The sequence below is a fragment of the Periplaneta americana genome, chromosome 6 (assembly GCF_040183065.1).
Source record: "Periplaneta americana isolate PAMFEO1 chromosome 6, P.americana_PAMFEO1_priV1, whole genome shotgun sequence".
Lineage (NCBI taxonomy): Eukaryota > Metazoa > Arthropoda > Insecta > Blattodea > Blattidae > Periplaneta > Periplaneta americana.
The window spans coordinates 36093223-36118146 of NC_091122.1; the positions used below are offsets into that span (position 1 = coordinate 36093223).

Sequence of the window (24924 nt, forward strand, 5' to 3'; positions counted from 1 at the left end):
GAAATTGAACTAAGCGCTGCGTTCTGCTAACTACAAGCTAGTGGCAAATCCCGTCCACAACGAATACCAACTTCCTTTGATGTACCGACAAGCGACGGATCACTTCCGAAGGCAAACCAAACTATCGGTTTGCCTTTGCTGTGACGTACACACGTTCCGATTTCAATCAGCAAATGCATTCGTTTGTCGTTCGTTCGCTGTTCGTTCGCTAAGTGTGTACGCACCTTTACTGAGGACTGAATTAGCAAGTTTAGTGTACTTTATATTAATCATAAAGTCACAGATAAATTCCTCATACACACAATTAAGTTAAATAATTATCTGATGAGATTCCAGAAATAAAAACATGAAATTCAAATAATATCATCATTTGTAACATACTGTATACTGTCATAAGGGCTAACGATTATCTTACCAGCTGTGTAACATTGTCTTCCCTAAGCAGATAGCGATTTCCATCTGACAGTGGTCTAGCAGCAAATTTGCCACTAATATGCCGAAGCATCTCCTTGAATGCCTGAAACTGTTCAGCTTCTCTCTTCCTCTCATTTAACATCTCGGCCAGAGACTCGAGTTGTGTGAGGGCCAGCTGCAGGGACATACGATCATGGTGGCCTTGTGGAGTGTGTTTCAGCAGGTCCTGAAATTATGGATTATTCTGCGATATAACTTCGTGTAAAATGTTGGCACATAAAAATTAAAGTAGTGCAGACGTTTTGCAATAATTATGATCTACGAAGTTTTCATCAGTTGTGTATAAAAAATGAATTGGAAAGGCGTGTATTCTCTTAATCTAAATTCGATCAAAAGCATGAAATTATTAGTTCTGTTTTCAATATGTCATAAAATATATAATTTATACTCCAATATCTATTGCCAAGCTAACTTTTTTCTCTAACAAGATGATTATTACATTTAGAAGATACTAAAAAATTATGTCACTTTAAGAAATAATGTGACAAATAAAAGCTGAAGCTGTTTATTTATTTAAACACATACTTGACTTGACATCAGCAGAGTTAGAAGTGTGATAAAGTTTGGATGATGCTATATAATGTGACCAGAATACCTGAAGCTCAAAACAGGACACTCACTAACACTACAGTTTCACAGAAATCTCCCTCTTCTAGTGGTACAACATTCAGTACCAGAAACAGAAATTCAATTCTTTAATTTTAAAATAATATAAACATAATGTAGACATTTATCATATAAAAAAATAGAACGAATTCTTATTCATAACACAAAATTGGGTATATTTTTTTGGTGAACGAATTTCCATACAAAATTTCATATCCTTTTTCAAGAAATGGAAATTATGTTTTAAATTAACTTTGGTAGTTAACAATATCTTCAATGTGTCAACCTTCAATTTTTCTCTGGTAAATATTTTGTTCATTCTGCAAAAAAAAAAAGGGGGGGGGGGAAACATTGGTTGCAGGCAGCGATGAACCAAACTCTACAATTTTACCAATGTTTCTAAATGACAAATTGTTGAAAGGAGAAGCACTGGAAAATTTCTACCTATCTCACATGGACTTCTATCTCCTCTTTATTCCACTGAGTGACTTCACATAATCAAATTCACTGAACATTGCTTTGTTATCAATATTGTAATAGCCAGAAATATTTGTAATGATATCTATATACATTTCAACATAATCCTATTTTGGGGCAATTTGATCAAGATTCTATTTTGGATTTTCCAACAAAACGGGACTAACAGGCATCCCAACCAGAACTGTCAGAATACTGAGACAGAAGGTTTAAAAATGGGACTGTCCCGCTCAAAACAGGACGTCTGGTCACTTCATGTTATGTTAGAGAAAATGAAAAACATTACAGTCTATTAACAGAAATGGCACTACAGTAGATCATCGATTATCTGAATACTGATCAACCGAAAGTGTTCCAGTCGGCAAATTCAAATTTGCGCGCGTGCCATGTAGAAGTTTTGCTAGCGCTATGCGAGATTTAGCGGCAAAAAAAAAAACTAATCTCAGCTCTGAAACAAAAAGGGACTTCTATTCCTAAACTGTAGGCCTATTTTAATGGCCATTTTGAACTTGTCAAACTAGGTTAGTCAGTTCTCTGTGTTATTTGTAAGACATGTCATACAAAATACTACAGCTCGACCAAGTTAAGTCTGTGAGCCGAGAGGGGAAGTTGGAGGCAGTTCTGTAGGGAAAGGAGGCGGTAACGAGAGGAGACCAGTACAGTCTCACATGACAGCAAAGTTTTCCTACTGCGCTTCAGTTCATAGGGCGGTAACAATTTAAGACGCTTTGAAATAGACTGTACTTCTACTTCTGCTTGACAGTGAGGTTTGGCGTTCTGATTGGTAAGCGTGGGCGTAGGAGAGAAAGTTGCATGAGGGGGGGGAGGCTGGGACACAGCTTAACTGTTGCTTTTATCTGAAGACAAGGACAAAAAATGCGTGCGCTCCGTAGTGTATTTTAAACGATGTGCACACGTTGAAATCTGAGCGTCAAGTGACCTATGTGGCAACTGTGTTTTGCCTCTACATTCCATCCCGATATCCCCACTTGCAGACTTGACTTGGACAAGCTGTAGTATATACTAGAGTTGGGTCGAATCGTTCATTCGAACGACTAATAATAAAGAATCATAAGAATCGATTCATGGTATCAACGACATTATCTTGGGTAATTTTGTAGACTAATGGAGGTCATACTGAATGGTTCCAGCCAATGAGAAAGAGACAATCCAATGTCTCGCCTCTTATGCCATCTATGCAAGAGATGTAGAACATTTTTGTTCTACACGTGGTTTGCAAAGGAAAGTGTCTTGCGACGATTCAAAAGAATAGTTGGAATCGCAGACTGGGAAGAATCGTGAACTCATTGACGATTCAAAAGAATAGTTGGAATCGCAGACTGAGAAGAATCGTGAACGAATCGTTAGAATCGATTCGTAATATGTGATTGAATCGTTGGAATCGACTTCTGAAAAAGAATCGTGTTGCCCAACTCTAGTATATACTGTATGTACAGTTTTGTGTTTAATACCAGTGTTTCTTTGTTTCATACTGCTCCTATGACACTGGTACAATTTGTTTTCGTAAATGATCGGTTATCCGAACACCCCCCCCCCCCAATTGTTTCAGATAATCGATGTTCTACTGTATGTCTTCTGCAGTGGAAATAAAACTTACCTGAAGGAACAATATGAACTGTGGAAACCTCTGCACAGGCTTCACCATGAGACCAAAGAAAGACAAACGGTCATGTGCACTGATCTGCTTCACCTGCAATTGCATAGGCAAAAACATGTGATGATACTGTATATACATAAATAACAAAACATAAATTACATTGAATGGGATCAAGACGATCATGATTTAAAATTAACGGTAATAGAAAATATTTTATCAGACTGTCTTTCGGAGTAGAGGGTTTTGAGGGGGAGATGGGTAGCAGCACATGTTAATGAAGAGACTTGTAGACCTTTGTGTTTGTATGCGTGTGTTCATCAATGTCATTGAACAAAAACTTTGTCTAAAGTGAATATTCACTTATTTTTTGACCTGCAACAACTTTTATCATGAAAAATTCTTCGAAAATACTATAGTGAAATGCCATTATAACGAACTCGAGGGGGGTACTGTAATTATTTTCGTTATAGTGAAATTTTGTTAAACCGAAAATTGATTAAATTTGTCTACAAATTGTGTCCCATATTATGAAATAACAGATATTGTACCTGTGTTAGGTTATATTGTATATACATATTATATTGCAATATCAATAAGAATCAGTACCATAATGATAATTATACATATTCGACAACTAAATATTTTGCAATATTTTTCATTCATTTCGTTAAAATAACATTTTTTTTTTGTAGCGGGATGAATTATTATTACGTTAAACTGAATAGTTCGTTACTTATGCGTTCTTTAAACTGAACATTTTTAACATGTAAATTAATAGTAAAATGGCTGGGATTAAAAAAATTATTTCATTATTCTGAAAAATTCGTAATTTCGGCATTTGTAATAGCAACATTTCACTGTAATACATACATTAAAGAATTTTTTACATACATTGAAGTGGTGCAAGAAACAGATTTTTAACCCTTAAATAGGCAAAACTTCATTTCTCACACTAACTTATTAAACCTAGCCGGACTGTAAAAAAAAAAAAAAAAAAAAAAAAAACAACTATCGCAATGTCCATATTTTATATGTTGTACAATATTATAGTACCGGTATTGTAAAATTTTAATTTTCTTGCCAATTTTTTTTTTCTATTGTTCTATTAAAATTATAGCATATAGCCTATTAACTTGTTGTATCCTATAGGATACTTTGTCAATTTAAGGGTTAACTTCACAGAATGCTACTGTTGTAAGTAAAAATTAACAAATGACTTAGGATATGAAATAATATTTCAAATATTTTCTTACAAGGGAACTGTTTATGAGCTCATATCGAAACCTCCCTCAAACTCTGCACACAGATCTCAGCAGGAGATACAGAACTATAAAAATTAGCTCTCCATATTAACTGTATGAGCGTGAAAACTTACTTGAAATGTTTTATACCCGAAAAGAGTAATGGAGCTACCAATCTCTGCAAATCCTACCATCATGTAACAAGCGAAATATGACAATACACTGAACATGCTATGCCAGTTCAGTAAGCTCTGTTTAGTCAAGGCTGGGAGAGCTCAATTTTTTAATAATATTTTATTGAAGATTTTATGTAGGAGCTTTACACTTAGCATGGGCAGGTAATTTTTGCACTTGTTTACCTGCCATGGAGCTTAACAATATAAAGCAGGTTTGGAGAGGTTTCAACATGACCTCATTATCAGCTTCCTTTTAGATGAAATACGTATTTTTATTGCATTTTTTAAATTAATATATATTTATTCAATTAGTCCTTCAATAGTTTTAATTTACTGATTGATATGAGCATAATTCTCTAGCCATCATTTTAAATTTATGATGAGATGTTAAGTGAATTGTCTTCAAAAGACCTTTGATACACTACATCGCAAGACATTATGGAAAATCATGGAAAGAAGAGGCATTCCACTGCACTTAATACAAGTTATAAAATCGATTTACGCCAAAACAATGAACAGAATATCAATAAAAGGAAAATTATCGGAAGAATTTATGATTAATAAAGGTGTCATACAAGGATGTAGTCTATCACCAAGTCTTTTTAATATATACATAGACGACATTCTTAGAGAATGGAAGAAATGTACAAATGACGGGATTTCGTTAAATCGACAAAACATTTTAAATACCCTTTTATTTGCAGACGATCAGATAATTATCCAGGATAGTGAAGATAACTTGCAAAAGGGCATACACAAATTAAATACAATATGTGGAGAATATAATCTAAAAATATCAATACAAAAGACAAAAGTAATGGCTTTCAGAGGAAAACATCCAGTTAGAAGTAAAATAATAATAAATAATACTGTTATAGAACAGGTGAGCCATTTTAAATACCTAGGTTGCGATATTACTTATGATTATGATAAGGATGTGAATATTAAAACACAACGCTTCCAGGCTATATGTGGCACAATTGCCAAGAATTTAAAGAAGAAAACAAGGAAAGAAACGCAAATAAAATTTTATAAGACAATGGCTATACCATCTCTCTTATATGGATGTGAAGCATGGACCTTGAAGAAAAATTATATTAATAGAATCCAGTCAGCGGAAATGAAATTTCTCAGAGGAGTAAAAGGATGTACAAGATTGGATAGATATAGAAATGATGACATAAGGAATGAACTACACCTGCTCCCAATTATAGATAAAATAAAGGAATATAGAATTCGTTGGTCGAATCATTTAAGAAGAATGGATAAGGAACGAATACCGAAACAGGTGTTGGATTATAAACCACAAGGAAGAAGAGATATTGGTCGGCCAAGAACAAGGTGGAAAGTTGAGGACGGAACAGGAGACTCTCCTACTCCAAGAAGAGAAGAAGAAGAAGAAGAAGAAGAAGAAGACCTGTTGGTAAAAATATCTCAAAATTATCACAAATTACTTTATTCAAGAGATGATATAGAGCTGTATAATAGATTAGTAATATTGTTTCTTGCTCAATAATCAATCAAGAGAAAACATGGGTCTGTGTAACAGATACAGTTACTTCTTTTTATTTTATTAGGTTATTTTACGACGCTTTATCAACAGCTTAGGTTATTTAGCGTCTGAATGAGATGAAGGTGATAATGCTGGTGAAATGGGTCCGGGGTCCAACACCGAAAGTTACCCAGCATTTGCTCATATTGGGTTGAGGGAAAACCCCGGAAAAAACCTCAACCAGGTAACTTGCCCCGACCGGGAATCGAACCCGGGCCACCTGGTTTCGCGGCTAGACGCTCTAACCGTTACTCCACAGGTTAGTTACTTCTTCATGCTTAATAATAAAACAAGAAATAAATTGGAGAAGTATACATAATACGGTACATAGATTAATCGTTATAATTTCTGCAGACAAAAACAATGAATCAAATGTGTTAGTGTTAAACGTTTTGAATGGAAGTAACATTTATTAACTAAGTACTATTCCAGTTTTCAGTGCTTCGGCTTAGAAAGAAGTAATAGACAACCTAGAGAGACTAGCCTACCATACTTGAGATACTAAATGTCAAAATAAAAAATTTCAGTCTATCGATTAAATGAGAGTTAATTATGTAATCAAAATGGAAAGGAGCTAGACATAATGGGCAGTTAAACTGAAAGTAAAGAATTGGAGGCAGACAGAAAAGATGTAAACCATACATACAATTACGAATGTAATACTGTACTGCTAATGAAAAATAACCTTTATGGTAATTTAAGTAACATTGAAATAATAATTGATGGTAAGTATAAGCTTGCTCTTCCTACGTGTTCTACATTATGGTTATTGAAGGACACATTACTTAGAAACAAGGATTCAAAATCAGAAATAAAAAACAAGAAACAATATGACGCAAGCACACAAGCCTTGCATATAGTGTGTTAACTTTTACCATATTCGGCTTTTAACAGAAAATAACATGAGGTCGAAAAATTTGAAAATTCGTTTAATATAACTCACTCGGAGTTAAAAACTAATCAAAATACCTTAAGGAAATCGGCTAGTGCTGACTTGCGTTTGGCCTCCATCTTTGCTAGATCCATGGCTACGGAGAAGTTATTGATGAACCCACTGTAGATGTCAAGGACAATTGCTTTAGAGAAGCTGGCCACAAAGACATCGCCTATCTTCTCATCACGGTCCCAGTTACGAATGCTCTCGGCCAAAGCAATACGGAACAATGTATGACACTGCAATATCTCTGGTAAACGATGAAACAATGTTGATATCTTCGAGCTGCTAAGGATGGGTGGACTACTTTCTTCCAAGGGCTTTTTGTAATCCTTCAACAAGAACATATAATGTATATCAAAATATTATGTAAAAAATTAATATTGTAGATACAGTGAAACCTCTCCTTACGGACACTCCTCAAATACGGACAGATTTTTATGTCCCAAATGAAATATTATAGAAATAATGATAAATTTAACTCTCGTTTACGGACACTTTCAGATACAGACACGGACAGCTGTTTCACAGTCCTAAAGCTTGCTTTACCTACTGACTGAGGACAGAACTTGGTTTTCAAGACCTAATGTGTTACAAGAATGGAAAATTTAGTTTTGAGAACTGTACAGAAATTCCTTAAAACATGAAAGACGATAACAAGGGTTTCATACGCTACCACTGTTTTGAGAGACATGGCACCTGAACGTAAAGGTTAAGTTGAAAACTGTAAATTACAGTACTGCATAACTGTAGACCTAGAATAAAACTGCATGGCACAGTACTGTATTTCACTTTTTCCGTCTTATCTACTGTAGTTCAAAGTTGCAAAGAATTTACTGTAGTATACTGTATTTAGAATTAAACTACAGTAATACATTTAATTTAAAGCGTGAAGGTATACATAATGCACATTATAAATTTACTGTTAGATTGGGGAGCCTCCCTCTCAATAAAGGACACCTTCCAGATGTGGACAGATTGTTACGTCCCTTCGATGTCCGTAAATGAGAGGTTTCACTGTATATCATAGAGAACAAAGTATTCATTCTTAATATAGTGCCTCTCATGATCTTAATAGGTATGTTTATTTTTTTGACGTTTTTAATAATCTGCAGAAAAGAACACATTATTATATAAATTAAACTGTCAGAAGAAATTAAATTATTTTAAGTATTCAGATAGGCTACTATCATATACAACCATCTATTAAGTAGGTACAAAATATGCAATATTCTTAAGGTCATTTTCAAGTGTTCAAACAATAAGAAATAAAAGTGACTTCACACAAGTACGTACATTTACAAGTCTTTGCAGAGTAGCTACATAAGAATTCTCGCTATGAACTATGGCGGCCACAATAAGTCGTCTCTTGAGCTGCTGAGAGGTGAGTCCAGCGGGAGGAGCAGGTAGGGTGGGAGGCAACTGTCGTCGCTGGAATGCACAGGAGAAGTTCGCAAAGCTTGTGGCTGATTCCTCCTCCACCTACAAGAAAAGAATTAACACACATCTTAATGATAATCGCTATTATTAACACTTCGGAGAACACTGTAAAATACCTTTTTTTGCTCTAAAATTGAAATTATTATGAATATGGGAGAGTAAGAGAGGTAAACACACCTGGAAACCAACATGACAAAATACTATACACAAACAAATAATTACACAAATATACCAGTAACTCAAAATTATCACTTAGTATATATTCAGAATGTACAATTTAATTATATTATTATTTAAGCACGATTAGAAGGTCTGAGTTGTAAGTTCCAGAGATTCCAGAATATAAACAAGTATTGTTTGCTCAAATTTCGCATGGCGATTTTCTCCTTCCCTCTCCCCCGACGTAACATTAACAGCTATAAAGAATGTAATCATATTAATTTTTCTTGAATATAGTAATATTTTCACTGAAGTATGCCTGCATATATATAGTGTACCGCAATCTTTTTCTACTCACGGCACACCCTAGACGGGCCTAGGCTCAACACGGCACACCAAAATGTTAATCCCCTCAAAAACATATGATATGACTCTCTTAATATAATTAGGCTACGTAATGTAATCAAATTTTTTATTATTATTATTATTATTATTATTATTATTATTATTATTATTATTATTATTATAAAATAGAAATAGACTCTTGCATTTATTAACAATTTATGAACTTTAATTCACTCTGAAAAATAAACCTTTCTATTACAAATATTAAAGAAAATAACCTTCCTCATATCTTCAATGTAATACTTGGGACTGCTTAGCTGCACAAAGGTGGCTGATTCGTGGCTGAATCGTTGACAGTGCAAGCCTCATTTCTTATCGATGGACTTGAATCTCTCCCTATTTGATGTTTTAATTTAAGTTAAAGTCGAGAAGCCCAGTTCACACATATATGTAGTTGAAAATGGCAATAACATATTAACTGCCATCTCAGAGATAGCCGGGTAGCCCTCCTTATTGACAACCGAAATGTCTCAAGGCACTACGAGAAGTTTTAATTTTAATATTCTGTCTGCTTTTAAATCTGCCAATTCCTCTTGTACGAGTATATTATTCGGGAGATGTTTCGAATCCACAATAAATGGATCACGAACTCAGTCGAAATCTTGAACACTCTATCCACAATAATTCTAGAACTTCTGCTGCAAGCAGTGATGTCGCCAGGATCAGGGCAAGGGGGGTGCGGATGGGGTGCGAGTTGTAAAAATGTGGTACATAAAAAATTCAAAATGGTCTCTCATGCACTTGCGCGCATACTATACATCTGTTTATTATTATTATTATTATTATTATTATTATTATTATTATTATTATTGTTATTATTAGGTTTGTGTGTAAAATTGTAGTGTACTTTGTAAATTTGTAGTGTTTTGTGTAACGCAGTTTTACTCCTGGTTAAGTGTTAGAGAAGGCCGTATGGCCTTAACTCTGCCAGGTTAAATAAATCATCATCATCATTATTATTATTATTATTATTATTATTATTATTATTATTATTGTTATTATTAGGTTTGTGTGTAAAATTGTAGTGTACTTTGTAAATTTGTAGTGTTTTGTGTAACGCAGTTTTACTCCTGGTTAAGTGTTAGAGAAGGCCGTATGGCCTTAACTCTGCCAGGTTAAATAAATCATCATCATCATTATTATTATTATTATTATTATTATTATTATTATTATTATTATTATTATTATTATTATTGTTCATCATATCCATAACGATACATTAAGGGACGTAGTTTTTTCACAGCAAAGAATTGTTGTTTTTGTTATTCAAAATAACTTATGCCTAGTATTTTTTTTAATAAATTGCCCTTTGGGGTGCGGAAAGGGGTGCTCCGATTTTTTTATGGGGTGCTTGCGCACCCTTTCGCACCCTCCTAGCGACGTCCCTGACTGCAAGATTACTAAATGTTCTTTAATTAAGTCCATCAACACTTTATTACTATCAGTAAGGAGCCATATAGTTAGGAACATCTCAAAAGACCCATAATGATTGTGTCAGCAGAGAGAGGAATTTAATTTTAATGTAATTTTAATTAATTTTAATAGTGTCTTAGAATAATTGGTTAAAGTTCACGTCACACCTTCCACCTTGTGGAGGCACACCAGTGCGCCGCGGCACATCGGTTGCGGAACACTGTAGTAAGTCAGTGTAGTGTAATCTAATTAATTATTGTACAGTAGTAACTTAACTGAAACATTATTGTACGGTAGTATCTTAACGAAACATTATAATCTATAGAAGTTCTTGAGATGTAGGCTATTTAGGTCTTAACCCTTCAGTAGTACCTAACTTTTTAAAATTTGATGAAAAAATAATGTTTCAATAATATGTGATTTAACAGAATTCTTCCTTCAAGTAAAAAAAGTTTTGTGAAAATTTGTGTCTTGCTTTTCCTGAAAAATATCTAAAAAAAATTGGGCTTGACACTCCTGGCGTCATGGCTCCCTCATACTAGAGCGATGTCAGTTCCCCCTTATGGGTGGCTCCGTGACAAAGATGTAATCTCTAACTTGTAATCTTTACCATTTATTGCATTGTCAAGCCTGATACTACATTGTAAACAATACACATTGACATCTATTTCATATCCTTAACAATATTATTTATTTTAAGCTGAGTATGCTCAGTTGGAAGAGGGATTACTTACTTACTTACTGGCTTTTAAGGAACCCGGAGGTTCATTGCCGCCCTCACATAAGCCCGCCATTGGTCCCTATCCTGAGCAAGATTAATCCATTCTCTATCATGATATCCCACCTCCCTCAAATCCATTTTAATATTATCTTCCCATCCATGTCTCGGCCTCCCTAAAGGTCTTTTTCCCTCCGGTCTCCCAACTAACACTCTATATGCATTTCTGGATTCGCCCATACGTGCTACATGCCCTGCCCATCTCAAACGTCTGGATTTAATGTTCCTAATTATGTCAGGTGAAGAATACAATGCGTGCAGTTCTGTGTTGTGTAACTTTCTCCATTCTCCTGTAACTTCATCCCTCTTAGTCCCAAATATTTTCCTGAGAACCTTATTCTCAAAGACCCTTAACCTATGTTCCTCTCTCAACGTGAGAGTCCAAGTTTCACAACCATGAAGAACAACCGGTAATATAATTGTTTTATAAATTCTAACTTTCAGATTGTTTGACAGCAGACTGGATGATAAAAGCTTCTCAACCGAATAATAACAGGCATTTCCCATATTTATTCTGTGTTTAATTTCCTCCCGAGTATCATTTATATTTGTTACTGTTGCTCCAAAATATTTGAACTTCTCCACCTCTTCGAAAGATAAATTTCCAATTTTTATATTGCCATTTCGCACAATATTCCCGTCACGAGACATAATCATATACTTTGTCTTTTCAGGATTTACTTCCAAACCTATTGGAAGAGGGATTACAGATTGGAAAGATGCAAGTTAAAAACTACGTGAAGGCAATGCATTTTCACTTTTAACTACGGCTTGAGGGCCATTGATCTTCCTGTGAAATGCGTCTGAGAGTAAATAAGGTAGTGAAGTCCATGAATGTAAATACCAAAGATAGTGGCAGTTTCCTTTGTTCCAGCTCCTATTTCTACTATACTGCCTAGCTAATAATAGGACTAAGACAGAGCCAGCTAACAACTCCTTCCAATGTCGAAGTTAAAATAGCACAAGGGCCATATCGTCCTGCCCTTCATGCACTTTCATGGCGAGAATTTCACCTTTATACCAATGTTAAGCTACAAATACACTACAAAGATGAACTAAGAAGAATTATTCGATATACAGAATGAATCGTGAGAAATACCATTAATTTCAGAGGATTGTTCTTTGAGATATTTCAAACAAAAAGTTTTGCTCGTTTTTTATTCCTTTTCGAGATAAAAATTGTTTTATATGAAACGTTTCATAGCGTGTTTTGGGGAAGTCATTGATTTAATTCCCAATATGCTCAGTCCGTTTAAGAAAGCAGGGATTTTTTTTTTTTAGTTGGTTATTTAACTCCTGTATCAACTATTCTGTTATTTAGCATCGATGAGATCGGTAATAGCGAGATGGTATTTGGTGAGATGAAGCTGAGGATTCACTATAGATTACCTGACATTTGCCTTATGGTTGAGAAAATCTCGGAAAAAACTCAAGGTAATCAGTATTAGTGGGAATCAAACCCCACACCTGAGCTCAACACCAGATAAAAAAGCAAGCGTTTCAGCTGACTGAGACACGCTGGTGGCTGAGAACAGTGTATTAGGATAATAAATGATTGAAAGAATTTGTTTTGTCATTTAAATTTGCTGAAATTTGATCGAAACAAATCCAACATTGTAAAATTTCTTTGCAGAACGAAAAGTTACATTTTTTGGATCAAATTTCTGCACATTTAAAGGACAAAACTAAAATTCTTTCAATCATTTATCATCATAATACACTATACTCTTAAACTGACTGAGTATATTCATTCATTCATAGTGTTCTGCCCAAGGGCAGGTCTTTCACTGCAAACCCAGCTTTCTACAGTTTTTCCTATTTTCTGTCTTCTTCTTTGTCTCCTCATATGATCAATATATCTAATGTCGTCTATCATCTGATATCTTCTTCTGCCCCGAACTCTTCTCCCATTCACCATTCCTTCCAGTGCATCCTTCAGAAGGCAGTTTCTTCTCAACCAGTGACTCAGCCAATTTCTTTTCCTCTTTCTGATCAGTTTCGCAGTTTTTTCTTGGGAAAGGTTAAGTGCGGTAGTTTCCTGTTGCTTTCTGCACACCACTCTCTCTTTCACATCTTCAAAGATCCCAGCGGGCCCAGCGTGGAGGTGAGGAGAGTGGATTTGACTAATTAGGCCATCTGGACTTTACCTAAATTCACCGCAAGGGTTAAATATCAGTTCTATTAGGGTTTTTGACGTGATCAGAGACCGGGAAATCCCAATTAGCCTTTTCCCCCCGACTGAGCATATTGGGAATTAAATCAACGGCTTTCTCAAAATATGCTATAAAATGTTTCATATACGAGTATAACAATTTTTAGCTCGAAAAGGAAGCAAAAATGAGCAAAATTTGATTACACTATCTCAAAGAATAACCCCCTATGTAACGGTTCACCCTGTATATGTTCATATATCTGCTCTTGAAAAAAAAATTGTACTACAGTCAACTCCGGTTATAGTGAACCTCTGCGGACCAGCATATTTCGTTCACTATATCCAAGATTCACTAAAACCGAAGTGTCTGTTTTTATATTGCTGAAGTTGTTCTACATACAGTATTAATGTTTGTGGCAATAAATGAAAAATAAATAAGTATACAAAACTTCAATTGAGAGAATGAAAAATAATATAACTAAATAACACAAATACTGTATACTTGGTCTTGGAATTTTCTTGGATTCACTTTTACAGGTAGGATTAAGACTCATTATACACCAATCCTTCTTATACTTAACCTTTGGCCATTACTCTACTCCCCTTTACAAAAGAAAACACTTTCTATTCCTATTCTTCTACTACAGTATTTAAAGAGGTCAGAATTAATCCTTCCTTTATCTTTCACTGGGTACACTATTCTCTTAAACATGTTTCAAGCTGTCCAGGAAGGTGAACAAATACTTTCTTTGTCTTTCAATGCACTTAGGGAGTAGCAGGTTTGAAATTTTGTTCTAAACATATTCTTGGAAGCTTATACGAGAAAGAGTTATCATAAATTACCATTTCGACCATTTTAAAATTACAGCATTTTCTTGGAAATTCTAGCTTTTAGGTTCACTATAACCGAAGTGTGGATTCACTATAAACGAATATACTAATGTACTCTTTAATGTATGCGGGTCGGGACCAACGATTTAGGATCACTATAGCCGAATGTTCACTACAACCGAGTTCACTATATCCAGAGTTGACTGTATTTGTATATATTCTTCCATAGTATTTTCGGCACGCTTTTTCAAGTCTAGTTTTGATTAATGAAACTTTCATATCCACTCTGTTTTGTTAAAAAAGAAGAAGAAGAAGAAATTGGAATGCGGTTAGAAAAGAGAGTTCCTTTTTGTCTTCTACATTAAAATTCAAATTGAGGAGTATAAAATGACTTCCCTCGACTTATACCAACTTATTTATATCAGTGTCAACAAACAAGTAAACAATAACATCATTACGGACTGCACTCAAAGCTCTATGAGTGGCATCTTGTAACTCACCTCGGGCAGAAGGGGCATCTTCCCACTGCCGGCCGACCTCTCTGTGTTGTCGACGTCATACTGATTAGCAGAGCCGCGACGGATCGAGAACCAGCGTGACAGGCGACCCTGACCTGCAGGGTCTCCTCCAGCCTGTGGCGTGCAATTGGGGTCTGAGGGTTGCCTCCCTCCGCCTCTCCACTTGTCACACAGGGTGCGGGCTTTGTGAAGAGTCGTCTTCAGTTGGCCATTACTTCTAGAACAGAGTGATTGTGTTAAGATTTCTGACACGTCCGTTATAATTGAACCATTTATTATTAAAAACTTCCTTTATTTAAAGGCTGCCAAGACTGACAAATTGTACCGGAATTATAATAAAGCTTCGACGAAATTAACCACAATGTCCAAATTAAATAATTATGGATTTTCAAAACAAATGTTAAATTTTAAGACATATACAGCAATATGTTAAATATTATCATTCATCATTGTAAGTCATATACGCCCTCCCTTCCAAAATATGGTATGTACCTGTTTTGGTTTATCTTGTCTCAGTAGCAATAAAACCAAGTCTCTTCAAATGAGAGTGGAGATTATAAGAGGGTTGTAAATTTTCAGGATTCCTTTCAAAACCTTGTTATTGTATAGGCTACCGGAACTCAGTTTCTTGAAAGACAAGCTCAGTGACGGAACTACACAGTACGAAGATAGATATTTTGTTATTTTATTTTGTGCTACAGAATGTATCAACTAGTCCCTTCCGCCACTGGATAGATGGACGGCACCGCTCCACTCCCCTCATCGCCATAACAACATAGACGAAGTAAGAAATAATCTCCTTTCTCTCTCTTTTCACAGTGAGACAAGATTCATCACACAGGCTTTAGTAACAAACAAAACAAATTTGATTATTGCGCATGCGCGCACGAAATGTTTCGCGGTGTGGTATTCTGTTCAATAGTGAAGGGACTATCAGACAGTACAGTTGTGAATGTTTCTAATCTTCTGTAGTGTATCAAACTATAATATTTAAATAGTTCATTATGAACAGAAATCAAATGGGCACCTGCTGTGGTGTCCCTGTTGCAGAAAATGTAACAACAACCCAGTCAATTTAAATAGAACATCTAAGGCTCCAACAGTCGTACAAAAACGGGTTGTAAATTATTGCAGTTTTTATGTTAATTGGCCTCTCTCTAAACAATGTTTTTTTTTTAATTTAATTAATTTTACATCACATAGAATGACATGTACCTATTTTTTATATTATTACGTTAATTTATCAAATAAATAAATACCTACAAGATGTATTGAAACTTTAACAAATGTATACCATATTTTGGAACAGAATTAATCATATCTTTCTATACCATATTTTGGAACAGAGGGAGTATTTACGAAGTACCTCAAGGTTCAAATCTTGGTCCACTATTACTCATAATTTATATTAACGATCTGCCTAAAGTAATTAAATATTAAAAATGTTTACTTTATGGTGATGGATGATGTAACAATTTTTAAATTGAACAAAATATTTATGATTTAGAATTTCTACAAATTGATATTAAGAGTGTTTATCAATGGATTTTAAATAATGGATTAAATGTTTACATTAAAATGTTATTATATGATTTACAGAAACAGTACCTTTGTCTCATAATTATGCAATGAATTATGAACCATTAGAACGAATGTATTGTGTAAAAGATCTATGTGTACTCCTAACTATTAATCATAATTTGACTTTTCATAAGCATATTTAATATAACAATTAATACTTTAAAAATATGGGGTTTATTATTGGGAACTCAAAAAATTTACATAACATTTCGACTTTGACACTTAATTGTCACGTAGTGCTAAATTGGAATAATGTACCTCAGTAATTTTGTCTCTCATTTGTGAATCACACAATAATGAAATTAAAAAAAAAATTCAAAAACGATTTTCAAGATACCAATACCTTCATTTAAAAAAGTATATTATTCAGCCTTACAAAACAAAATTTCAGACAACAGTCTACTTACTGAATTTAATTTAATGTCTCTTGCCAGTCACGGATTACTTGCTGAGCAACTTTTATTGTATAATTATAGGCTGTGGTATATTGGATAACAGCGAAATGTTGTCACAAATCCAGCTTAACACTCGAATATAAAATTTAATTATGCTACAGAAAACCAAACACCTTATCCTATAAAAATTCACACTGTGTTCTAAATTCAATTACGCAAAATATGGTATCTAAATTTCAGCATTTCTTATATTAAATACATACACTTTTTAAATTAAAATATTGAAAATTAAAATAATATTGGTAAGCCTATCTGTTTGTTACATTCTAATTTTAAGTTTTACATTTTATATTTACATCTGTATTTATCTACCGTAGTTGTTTTATTTTTTTCATTTGTTTTTTATATTTATCTTGTATTTATATCTGTATTTACCTCTTTTTTCATTTTGAGGATGTAACTATAATTGTATACTGTCTATTCTAATTGAAGCTTTGCCCTATTATAGACAAAAAGCAAACAAACAAATAAATAATGAACAAAATAATTTAGGATTATAGTATTATAAAGAATGCAACTCTATTATCATTCAAAGGGAAGATAAATACTAAGGGTGCTATTCATAGACATTTCGCAGCACACGCTACGAGCGTACTAAGCTAGCCCTGGCTATCCACTGGTTACTTGTACAGAATTCAAATCATATCCTATCGCTAACACTGGTTTATGAATACGAAAAACACTGATCATCCACCGAAAGCCCGCGCTAAAAATGTGTATGAATACGGCCCTAAGAGATTAAGGAAATTTAATGGAAAATAAAACAGAACATAATTATTTAAGAAAGATGTGAATTGGATTTTTTCTTCCATAACTCACAACGTTTCAAAGATTGGCTCTATCTTCGTCTTCAGGTGAACAAAAAATTTGGAGAAGAATTTTCTATTAGTAAGGTCGTTTACAAACAGCTAAATCTGCCAGACTGACACACTAATTTTTTGTTCATCTGAAGACTAAGATAGAGCCAATTTTCGAAACGCTGTGATTTCCTTTTTCATTACTAGTACTGGGGAAAAGTCTAATATACACCTTTTTAACAATTCACAATTGCTTCCTCCCTCATTCATATAAAGAACATAATGTACATATATGCAAAGCGGAAGAACTGTTTTATTTATAAAAAAAATTGTCAATACTGCATTATTCAAAGTTCATTTTAATTGAGATCAAAATAATTCATCACTGTTTTCTCCCTCAATTAGGGTAAAGTTGCCTATTTCCGTGATACCTCTAATAACGTGATACATCTTTCTCGAAAGAGTGTATCTTTTGCCTACTTTTGAAACATCGGTGAACTTCATAGCAAGATACTCAATCCTGTGACATTAAGTGAAAAAAACGTATCACGGAATTAGGCAACTTTACCCTATATCACGAGCATAATGCATATATACAAACCGCAAGAAATGTTTTATTTATAAAATATTGTCATTACTGAATTATTTTAAATTCACCTTAACTGAAATCAGAATAATACAGCAATCCAAATCATGTTCTCAATTTAATCCATATTCATGATTTCATTGAATGTTTCATTACTGGCACGAAATTCATATGAACTGTGTTTCATGCAAAAGGTAAAAGAAAATGACAACTTCAGTATTCGAAAGTCTCAGTAATATTACAGATTGATGTTGTATAACATTACCAGTATATATTGAAATTATGTATTTGTTATTTGGAGACACAAATATGCTAACACAAATGTTATCCAATGATAAGATCCTTTGTTGTTCACAAACAAGATTAGAAGAAAATTCTTGGAAATGCTGTTAAAATGCAAGCTTCTAAAGCAGGTCATAATGTGGACGCCACCACTACACGAGCATATGTATGAAGATGACCCTCACCTTTCTTATTGATATCACAAGAAAGTAGAACATACCATCAAACACTTTCTAAACAATGTGACATACTCCTGATACAGTTAGAATTTCATTAAGATAAAAAAATAATGCATTTCAATTACAGTTTCTTTGATCTTGCACTAAGCTACGATCGCATACAAAATCAGACACATTCAGAACACAAGTCCACTCACAAATGACACTTGAAAATGGGTTTTCATGAGAACCACATCCTCATTTAAGCCAAATATCCCCACCCTCATGAGCATCACTGTCCTTTGTCCTCATTCATCTAATAAACAACAACATGGGAAAGACTGAGCCACCAACACTAGAACAAAAAATTCTTGCTCACAACAGGAATGGTTCATAAATTAAATTGGAAGTTTTCTTGCTAAGTGGCCACTTGATGGGGACTTCAGCAGAAAAATAAAAAACGAAACTAAGTGTACAAACCAATGTATTAGACAAGGTCATCATGCACTCGTGAATGCTCGCTGAGCTGCTCTGATAGCCTGATGTGGTATGTTTTTCTTTTTCCCTCTAAATACATGTCTAGATTTTGCTCTTGCTTGTAGTTGAATCCATTTAGTTTTATAAAATTATGACAATTTAGTGAAAATCACATCAATAAAATTTACGTTATGCAAATCTGGCTTTCAGGTAGTAGCTCCCTGTAAAGCAGATTTGAATAATTTCAAGGAAAAATTGTTCCGAGGCTGAGTATCGATCCCGGGACCCTTTGTACGCTAACAGGAAGCCACAATTTACGTCATACAGAATTTGTGTGCACTCAAAGTTAGGTTCTGGCGTCTTGTCAGCCCATTTGAGTTATGTGGATATAAAGGAAAAATTGTGACGGTGTCGTGTGTAGTTCCTGGGGTAGCTCAGTCGGTAGAGCATTCGTGCGCTAAGCGAAGGGTCCCGGGATCGATACCCCGGAACAATTTTTTCTTAATATTTCTCATAATGAGAATGTAAACGTAAACAAGTGTACCTCATCAACAACAGTCAAAACTTCACAAGAAAATACCAACCTCTACATAGCAAATGAACTGTTTATCCAATTCATTGACGTTTAACACAACATACTGTATGATTATAATTAAGGGGCGGATTTCTATGTAATTAAATATTATTTTTGCGTGTGATAAAACACAATTAACAAAGTTAAAAATTCCGAACATGAACTTTCAAGTTTAAAACCCGAATTTTATTTCACATAAAAACACATATTTTCACAAAAAAAAATTATGTAAATACATATTTTCAGGAAATCTGTTATAAACACATAAATCTTGGAGTTTTTTTACTTAAGTAATTTTTTTACAAGAACTTTTAAATATTTTAAAACTAAATCAGTTATATCACTCACAAGTAAACCTTCAGGTGGGGTAAAAAAACAAACACTTACCTTTATTACCATTCGATTAAGCATTAAAAGCAATGAAAAATACGTAAATTTTACAACTCGAACGCAATGAACAACAGAGATCTCGACCAATCAAGATCAAGTTGACATGGGCTACTTAGATTGCAAACAACTATACCACGCTGCAATGCTAGACGCGAGAGCGAAGACAGTACTGCTGTAGATGCGCTGTCAGCTAGTTTGTACCTTGCAGTTTATTGTGTAATGTTATGTGCAGTGAGCTGAAGAAGATGAACCCAGTGAATATAGTGATTAAAATTTTGGATAAACTAAATGAAGAGGGTTATAAGGAGACAGTGAAATGTCGCGTAAGGAACTTGGAATTGTTGATGATATATATGACTTATTAAAGAGTTATGAATCGGAAGCAGTTGAAGAAAGTCATACTCTGGACACTGATGAAAATGAACCATGAAATGATGACAATGTCATGCCTCATGTACGAGAATAGGAGATTGAAAAAAAAAATACTACGTCAGAAGAGGAATTAAGTACTTCACAAACTTCCGGTTCTCAATACGCTCCTTCCCCTCCCAAAACATCCCGAGTCGTTGACTTTGAAGAAAAATGTGAAGTAACAGAGTATTGGATTCTGTCAGGTGTACCGACAAACAAAAAGAAAAAGTTTAACCATAGGTCATGGAGCAGTATGAAGCATAAATTCACGTGGTTAACATACGAAAGTCAACTGTCAAAAGATTGCAACTCATAAGTCGTATTTGGTGGCATGATTTTGGACAGTTTGGACATGTACAATGATGTTCAAGTGTTTAATACAGACGAATGTGGGTTCCATAAGGAAATGCCTCTCGGCACAACATGAGAACGTCAAGGAACCAGTAAAGTGTACGGTGTCGTGCATTCCAAGGGGGAAACTACACATTCCTACACTATAACGCAGGTGGTTTCTAATGCTGGAAAACGGATGCCAAAATTGCTACTTCTTTTCCAAGAACAAAAAGGTATAAGTAAAAGATTTACGGAACGCATTTTCCAGAGTGACAACCTTGTAGTAAAATGGACTTCGTCGGGAAGCATGACCAAAAAAATATGGATACAATTCTTACGAGAAATATTCCTTCCTAATTCTGCAACTTGCAATCTTTTGCTGTTGGACTCGTATGGTGTCCACTGCGACGAAAATACAATTAAGCAACTGTTAGAAGAAGGGGACTATGGTCTTGAAAAACTAGTAGTTAAAATCATACCGCCAAATACGACTTATGAGTTGCAATCTTTGGACAGGCACTTTTTTCGAATGTGTAAGCATATGATTTGACACATTTCTCATAATGTAGATTTTGATGATTCATCTGATACATTACAAAAACGCAACAATAATATACTGAAACTACAGTCGCTTGTTTACCAGAAGTTTCTTTTTCCACGATTCCAACAGGCGCATGGGTATGGTTGGGTGTTAGCTGAATTGGGATCCAGAAGTGGACAGCGTTTTCAAAACACTACAGAGTACTGTAACCGAAATTTACAAGGAATATATATGATTTGTGCAAAATCAGCCTGTATAAAGTGCGGGTGGTGTACTGAATATTTGTGTTTCCAATATTTTGCATTAGCTATCACTGTTGTGCGACATATGTTTCTGGATAAAAGCAAATCAGATTCTGGAATACAATGCGTTAAGTAACATGATGACCACATCATCGTTTTCCTTCTTATGCATTAATCGCTAGTTGAAAGTATGTTTTCTTGCTGCTTGAAGCCTCGTGTTCTGCGCTCTGTATCGCACTTGATAATTGCAGTCGAGTTACGAAATTTTAGGATTATTCATATTTTATTATGCTGATTCCAAAAATATAAGTTTAATTTTCATTCTTTTTTACCTCAGGTGAAGGTTTACTTGTCAGAAGTGCGTTATCTTTTTAAGAATTTTTGGTTGCTTCGTGTTTCTAAGCGCTGTGTGATGTATCCGTGATACATTTTTGTAATAGTATCGCCTCAAGTTCTGAGAACTGCTAGGCAGCATATCAGTGTTATTATTAGAGAATAAATTAACATGGACAAGGAGGAGAGATCTTGCTACACATAAGTAGGAATGTTTATTGTTGCTGAAGATGATTGCATTCCACGCTTTGTTAGTGGAACACAACAGATAAGAGCTCCTGTATAAATATTATTTAATTTAAACAAATCTCTCGCCTCTCTCTCTCATGTCTATCAAGTAAGGCAATACATCTTGTTGTGATTCCCGTGTTATCGGGCTTCGTCAATCGATATCCTTCAAGATATACTCAAAGATGGTTGTTTAAAAAACGATTTGGCTTTCCTATTAGCAAATCTAAGCTTTTTGTGTGACATCATAAAAAACTCGAAACATCCAAAAACCTGTTGTCTGAAACAGGGAGGTGCGTGCCGTGGAAATTACACTAGACTCGCTACCAGGTTCAGAAGTACAAGTCTTAAGGGACAAATTCCAGAATGTGTTTGGGAAAACAGTGGATATAAAAAAATGTGTAAAGTTGCTCAAGTATTGGAGGGTGTGCCTGTAGGTGAAAGTGACGGTGTTTGTGTTTGTGACATTCCTCTCTGACGTGGAAAGATCTTTTTCACAGTATAAGTCGTTATTCAGCGATAATCGGCATGCATTTGTGATGGAGAACTTGGAGATGACCTTTGTTGTCCACTTCAATTCTCGGCCAACTACTAGCACTCAAGTGTGGTTGGTGAGTACCTAGTAACATTTTTTTTTCCAAGCTAAGTAAGGTATTTTTGTCATATTAAAAAAAATATATATATATTTTTTATTTTAGCAAATATTTTTGTACTTTTTAGCACATAAAAAATAAATATATTTAAATTTTTTAGCACATAAAAATCCGCTCCCTAATTATAATACTAAGTTAATTGGAATATTTCTTGTGACGACTCACTTGGTTACGGAGTTCCCACTCTTTTCGCTCTCGTCGCCCGATGACAGGTCTTGGTCTGATCCTCCAGAGTACCAGCTCTCTTCCGAACTTACAGTACGTTGAGACTGGTCAAGTCGGCGGTGGGAGACGCCAGTTCCAGAGTTGCCGACAACATGTCCGACCACATTGCCAGAGTCGTCCCAGGACCCTGACCGCATCCGGGGTTCATCTGCAAAAATCAAATTAGTTCTACTCAGCTCAAAGCACAGTACGCGAATTAATAAATATAGTAATTAATCGAATGTAAGACCTCTTTTATCTGACTTTTATTGTTGACTTTGTGAGAAAATTTTACAAGATTGGCGGTATGTAAAATTGAGTGGGGAAGCAAGCATTGATTGAAGCATAATATCACAAAATAGCGGGTATTTTATTATGTAATGTAATAAATACTATATAAGAAAATAAAACATATTTATAGATGTAAATAGAGTGTAGGACTGGTTTACTGCAACACGTGAGAATATGGTACAAGGGAAGTTGTTTTCAAACCATGATCGCAAGTCCCAGTATGCAGTGTCAAATGAAAATTTTATTTCTGGCTTTTGAAAATTATGTTATTGTTCTTTTCTAATGCCAGGCGTTTGACAATAAAGTCATTTGACCTCTTGCACTCCAATATTTTACAAAGATATTATCATGGTCAGCCACTGAAGCACAGATTTTGAGGTGTTCCGAATCCATTTCTTGGTTTGAGTTGCGCAATGGGCAGTTAGGGGACTGATATATTCCAATTCTATGCAGGTGTTGGCCAAACAATCATGGACTGTTGCCAATCTAAATGCAGCTACAGACGATTTTCGTGGTAAATCGGGAATTAACTGTGGATTATGATGCAGAGAGTTCTATTTTTTCCCTTGAGATTGTGTTATCAAATTTTGTTTGTTGAAGTCTAAGTTGAAAATTATATACGATATAATCTTACATTCGAGAATATGGAGTATTATATATTATATTATAGGCTTTGCTTACATGTTTTGAAGTGAAAAATTATAGTCAATTTCGTTATGAAGTGCTTTGTAATACATTATCATAATTAATTGATTACTGATTTTATATATCATCAGGGCCGGGTAATTATGGAGACCGTGAAAATCACGATATAATAGATATAAAATAAATTTTTACTGATCTTCACGAATTAAGTGATTCTGATTAATATGCAGATAAAACAATCGCGACAAATCACGAAATAGAGTTCTAATAGCGAAATATGAACGCATTAGCGAATTATTACTATTGCGTCGTTTTATAGCGAATTTCATATTCTGATTTTTTTTTTTTCACTTTAATTTGTTACATATCCAAGTAGGCTACATTACATTAATGAACTCAAAAGACGGAGAATTCAACATTTCACCAATATTATTATAAAATGTTAATTCGAGGGTTGCAAGTTTTTTTTAATGAATATATGTTACGGTAAATACAGTCTCAATCCAACAAATATTGTCTATTGGCCATACCGCACCAACGAACCTTTAATGTTAATTATTTGGAAAGTAATTTTCATACTCAGTTAATACTCAAATTCCAAAATAATTGCATTTTCCAAAACTTCCATTAATCTCCGCCGAGAGTACAAATCAATCTCCAACAATCTCCGCCGACGTAAATATTAAAAAACACAAATAATGAAATTAATCTCCATAAATACCTGCCCCTGTATATTATATAAACTAAAATCTGAATAAATCCATAAAAACAAAACCAAACTACTGTCCGTCCAAGTGATTATGTCACAGAATCGTCGAAAGGCGGGGAAAAAATCACGTGACAGTTACTTAATGAAACCCTTTGTTTTAAACATTTGTATAATACGCATAAACATTTGTATAATAATACGCGAGGTCCAATTCCATAAATAAAATATTTTCAGGAAAGTGCTAAGACCGACAACAGCTC

At 34.5% G+C, this 24924-nt stretch overlaps 1 protein-coding gene across 3 annotated transcripts in view; it reads right to left on the reverse strand.

The window, feature by feature from the left end:
- Positions 1–24924, reverse strand: part of LOC138701208 (rho guanine nucleotide exchange factor 10-like) — a 505000-nt gene that overhangs the window by 27064 nt on the left and 453012 nt on the right. For 2 of the 3 annotated variants that reach the window (XM_069827865.1, XM_069827867.1), the window contains exons 3-8: positions 22981–23188; positions 14757–14991; positions 8375–8560; positions 7114–7410; positions 3176–3268; positions 416–640 (exon numbers count right to left, since the gene is read on the reverse strand). In XM_069827865.1, the coding sequence (XP_069683966.1) occupies positions 416–640; positions 3176–3268; positions 7114–7410; positions 8375–8560; positions 14757–14991; positions 22981–23188 (1244 nt within the window). The remainder of the gene's footprint in view (positions 1–415; positions 641–3175; positions 3269–7113; positions 7411–8374; positions 8561–14756; positions 14992–22980; positions 23189–24924) is intronic. The other variant, XM_069827868.1, reaches the window with a different exon arrangement.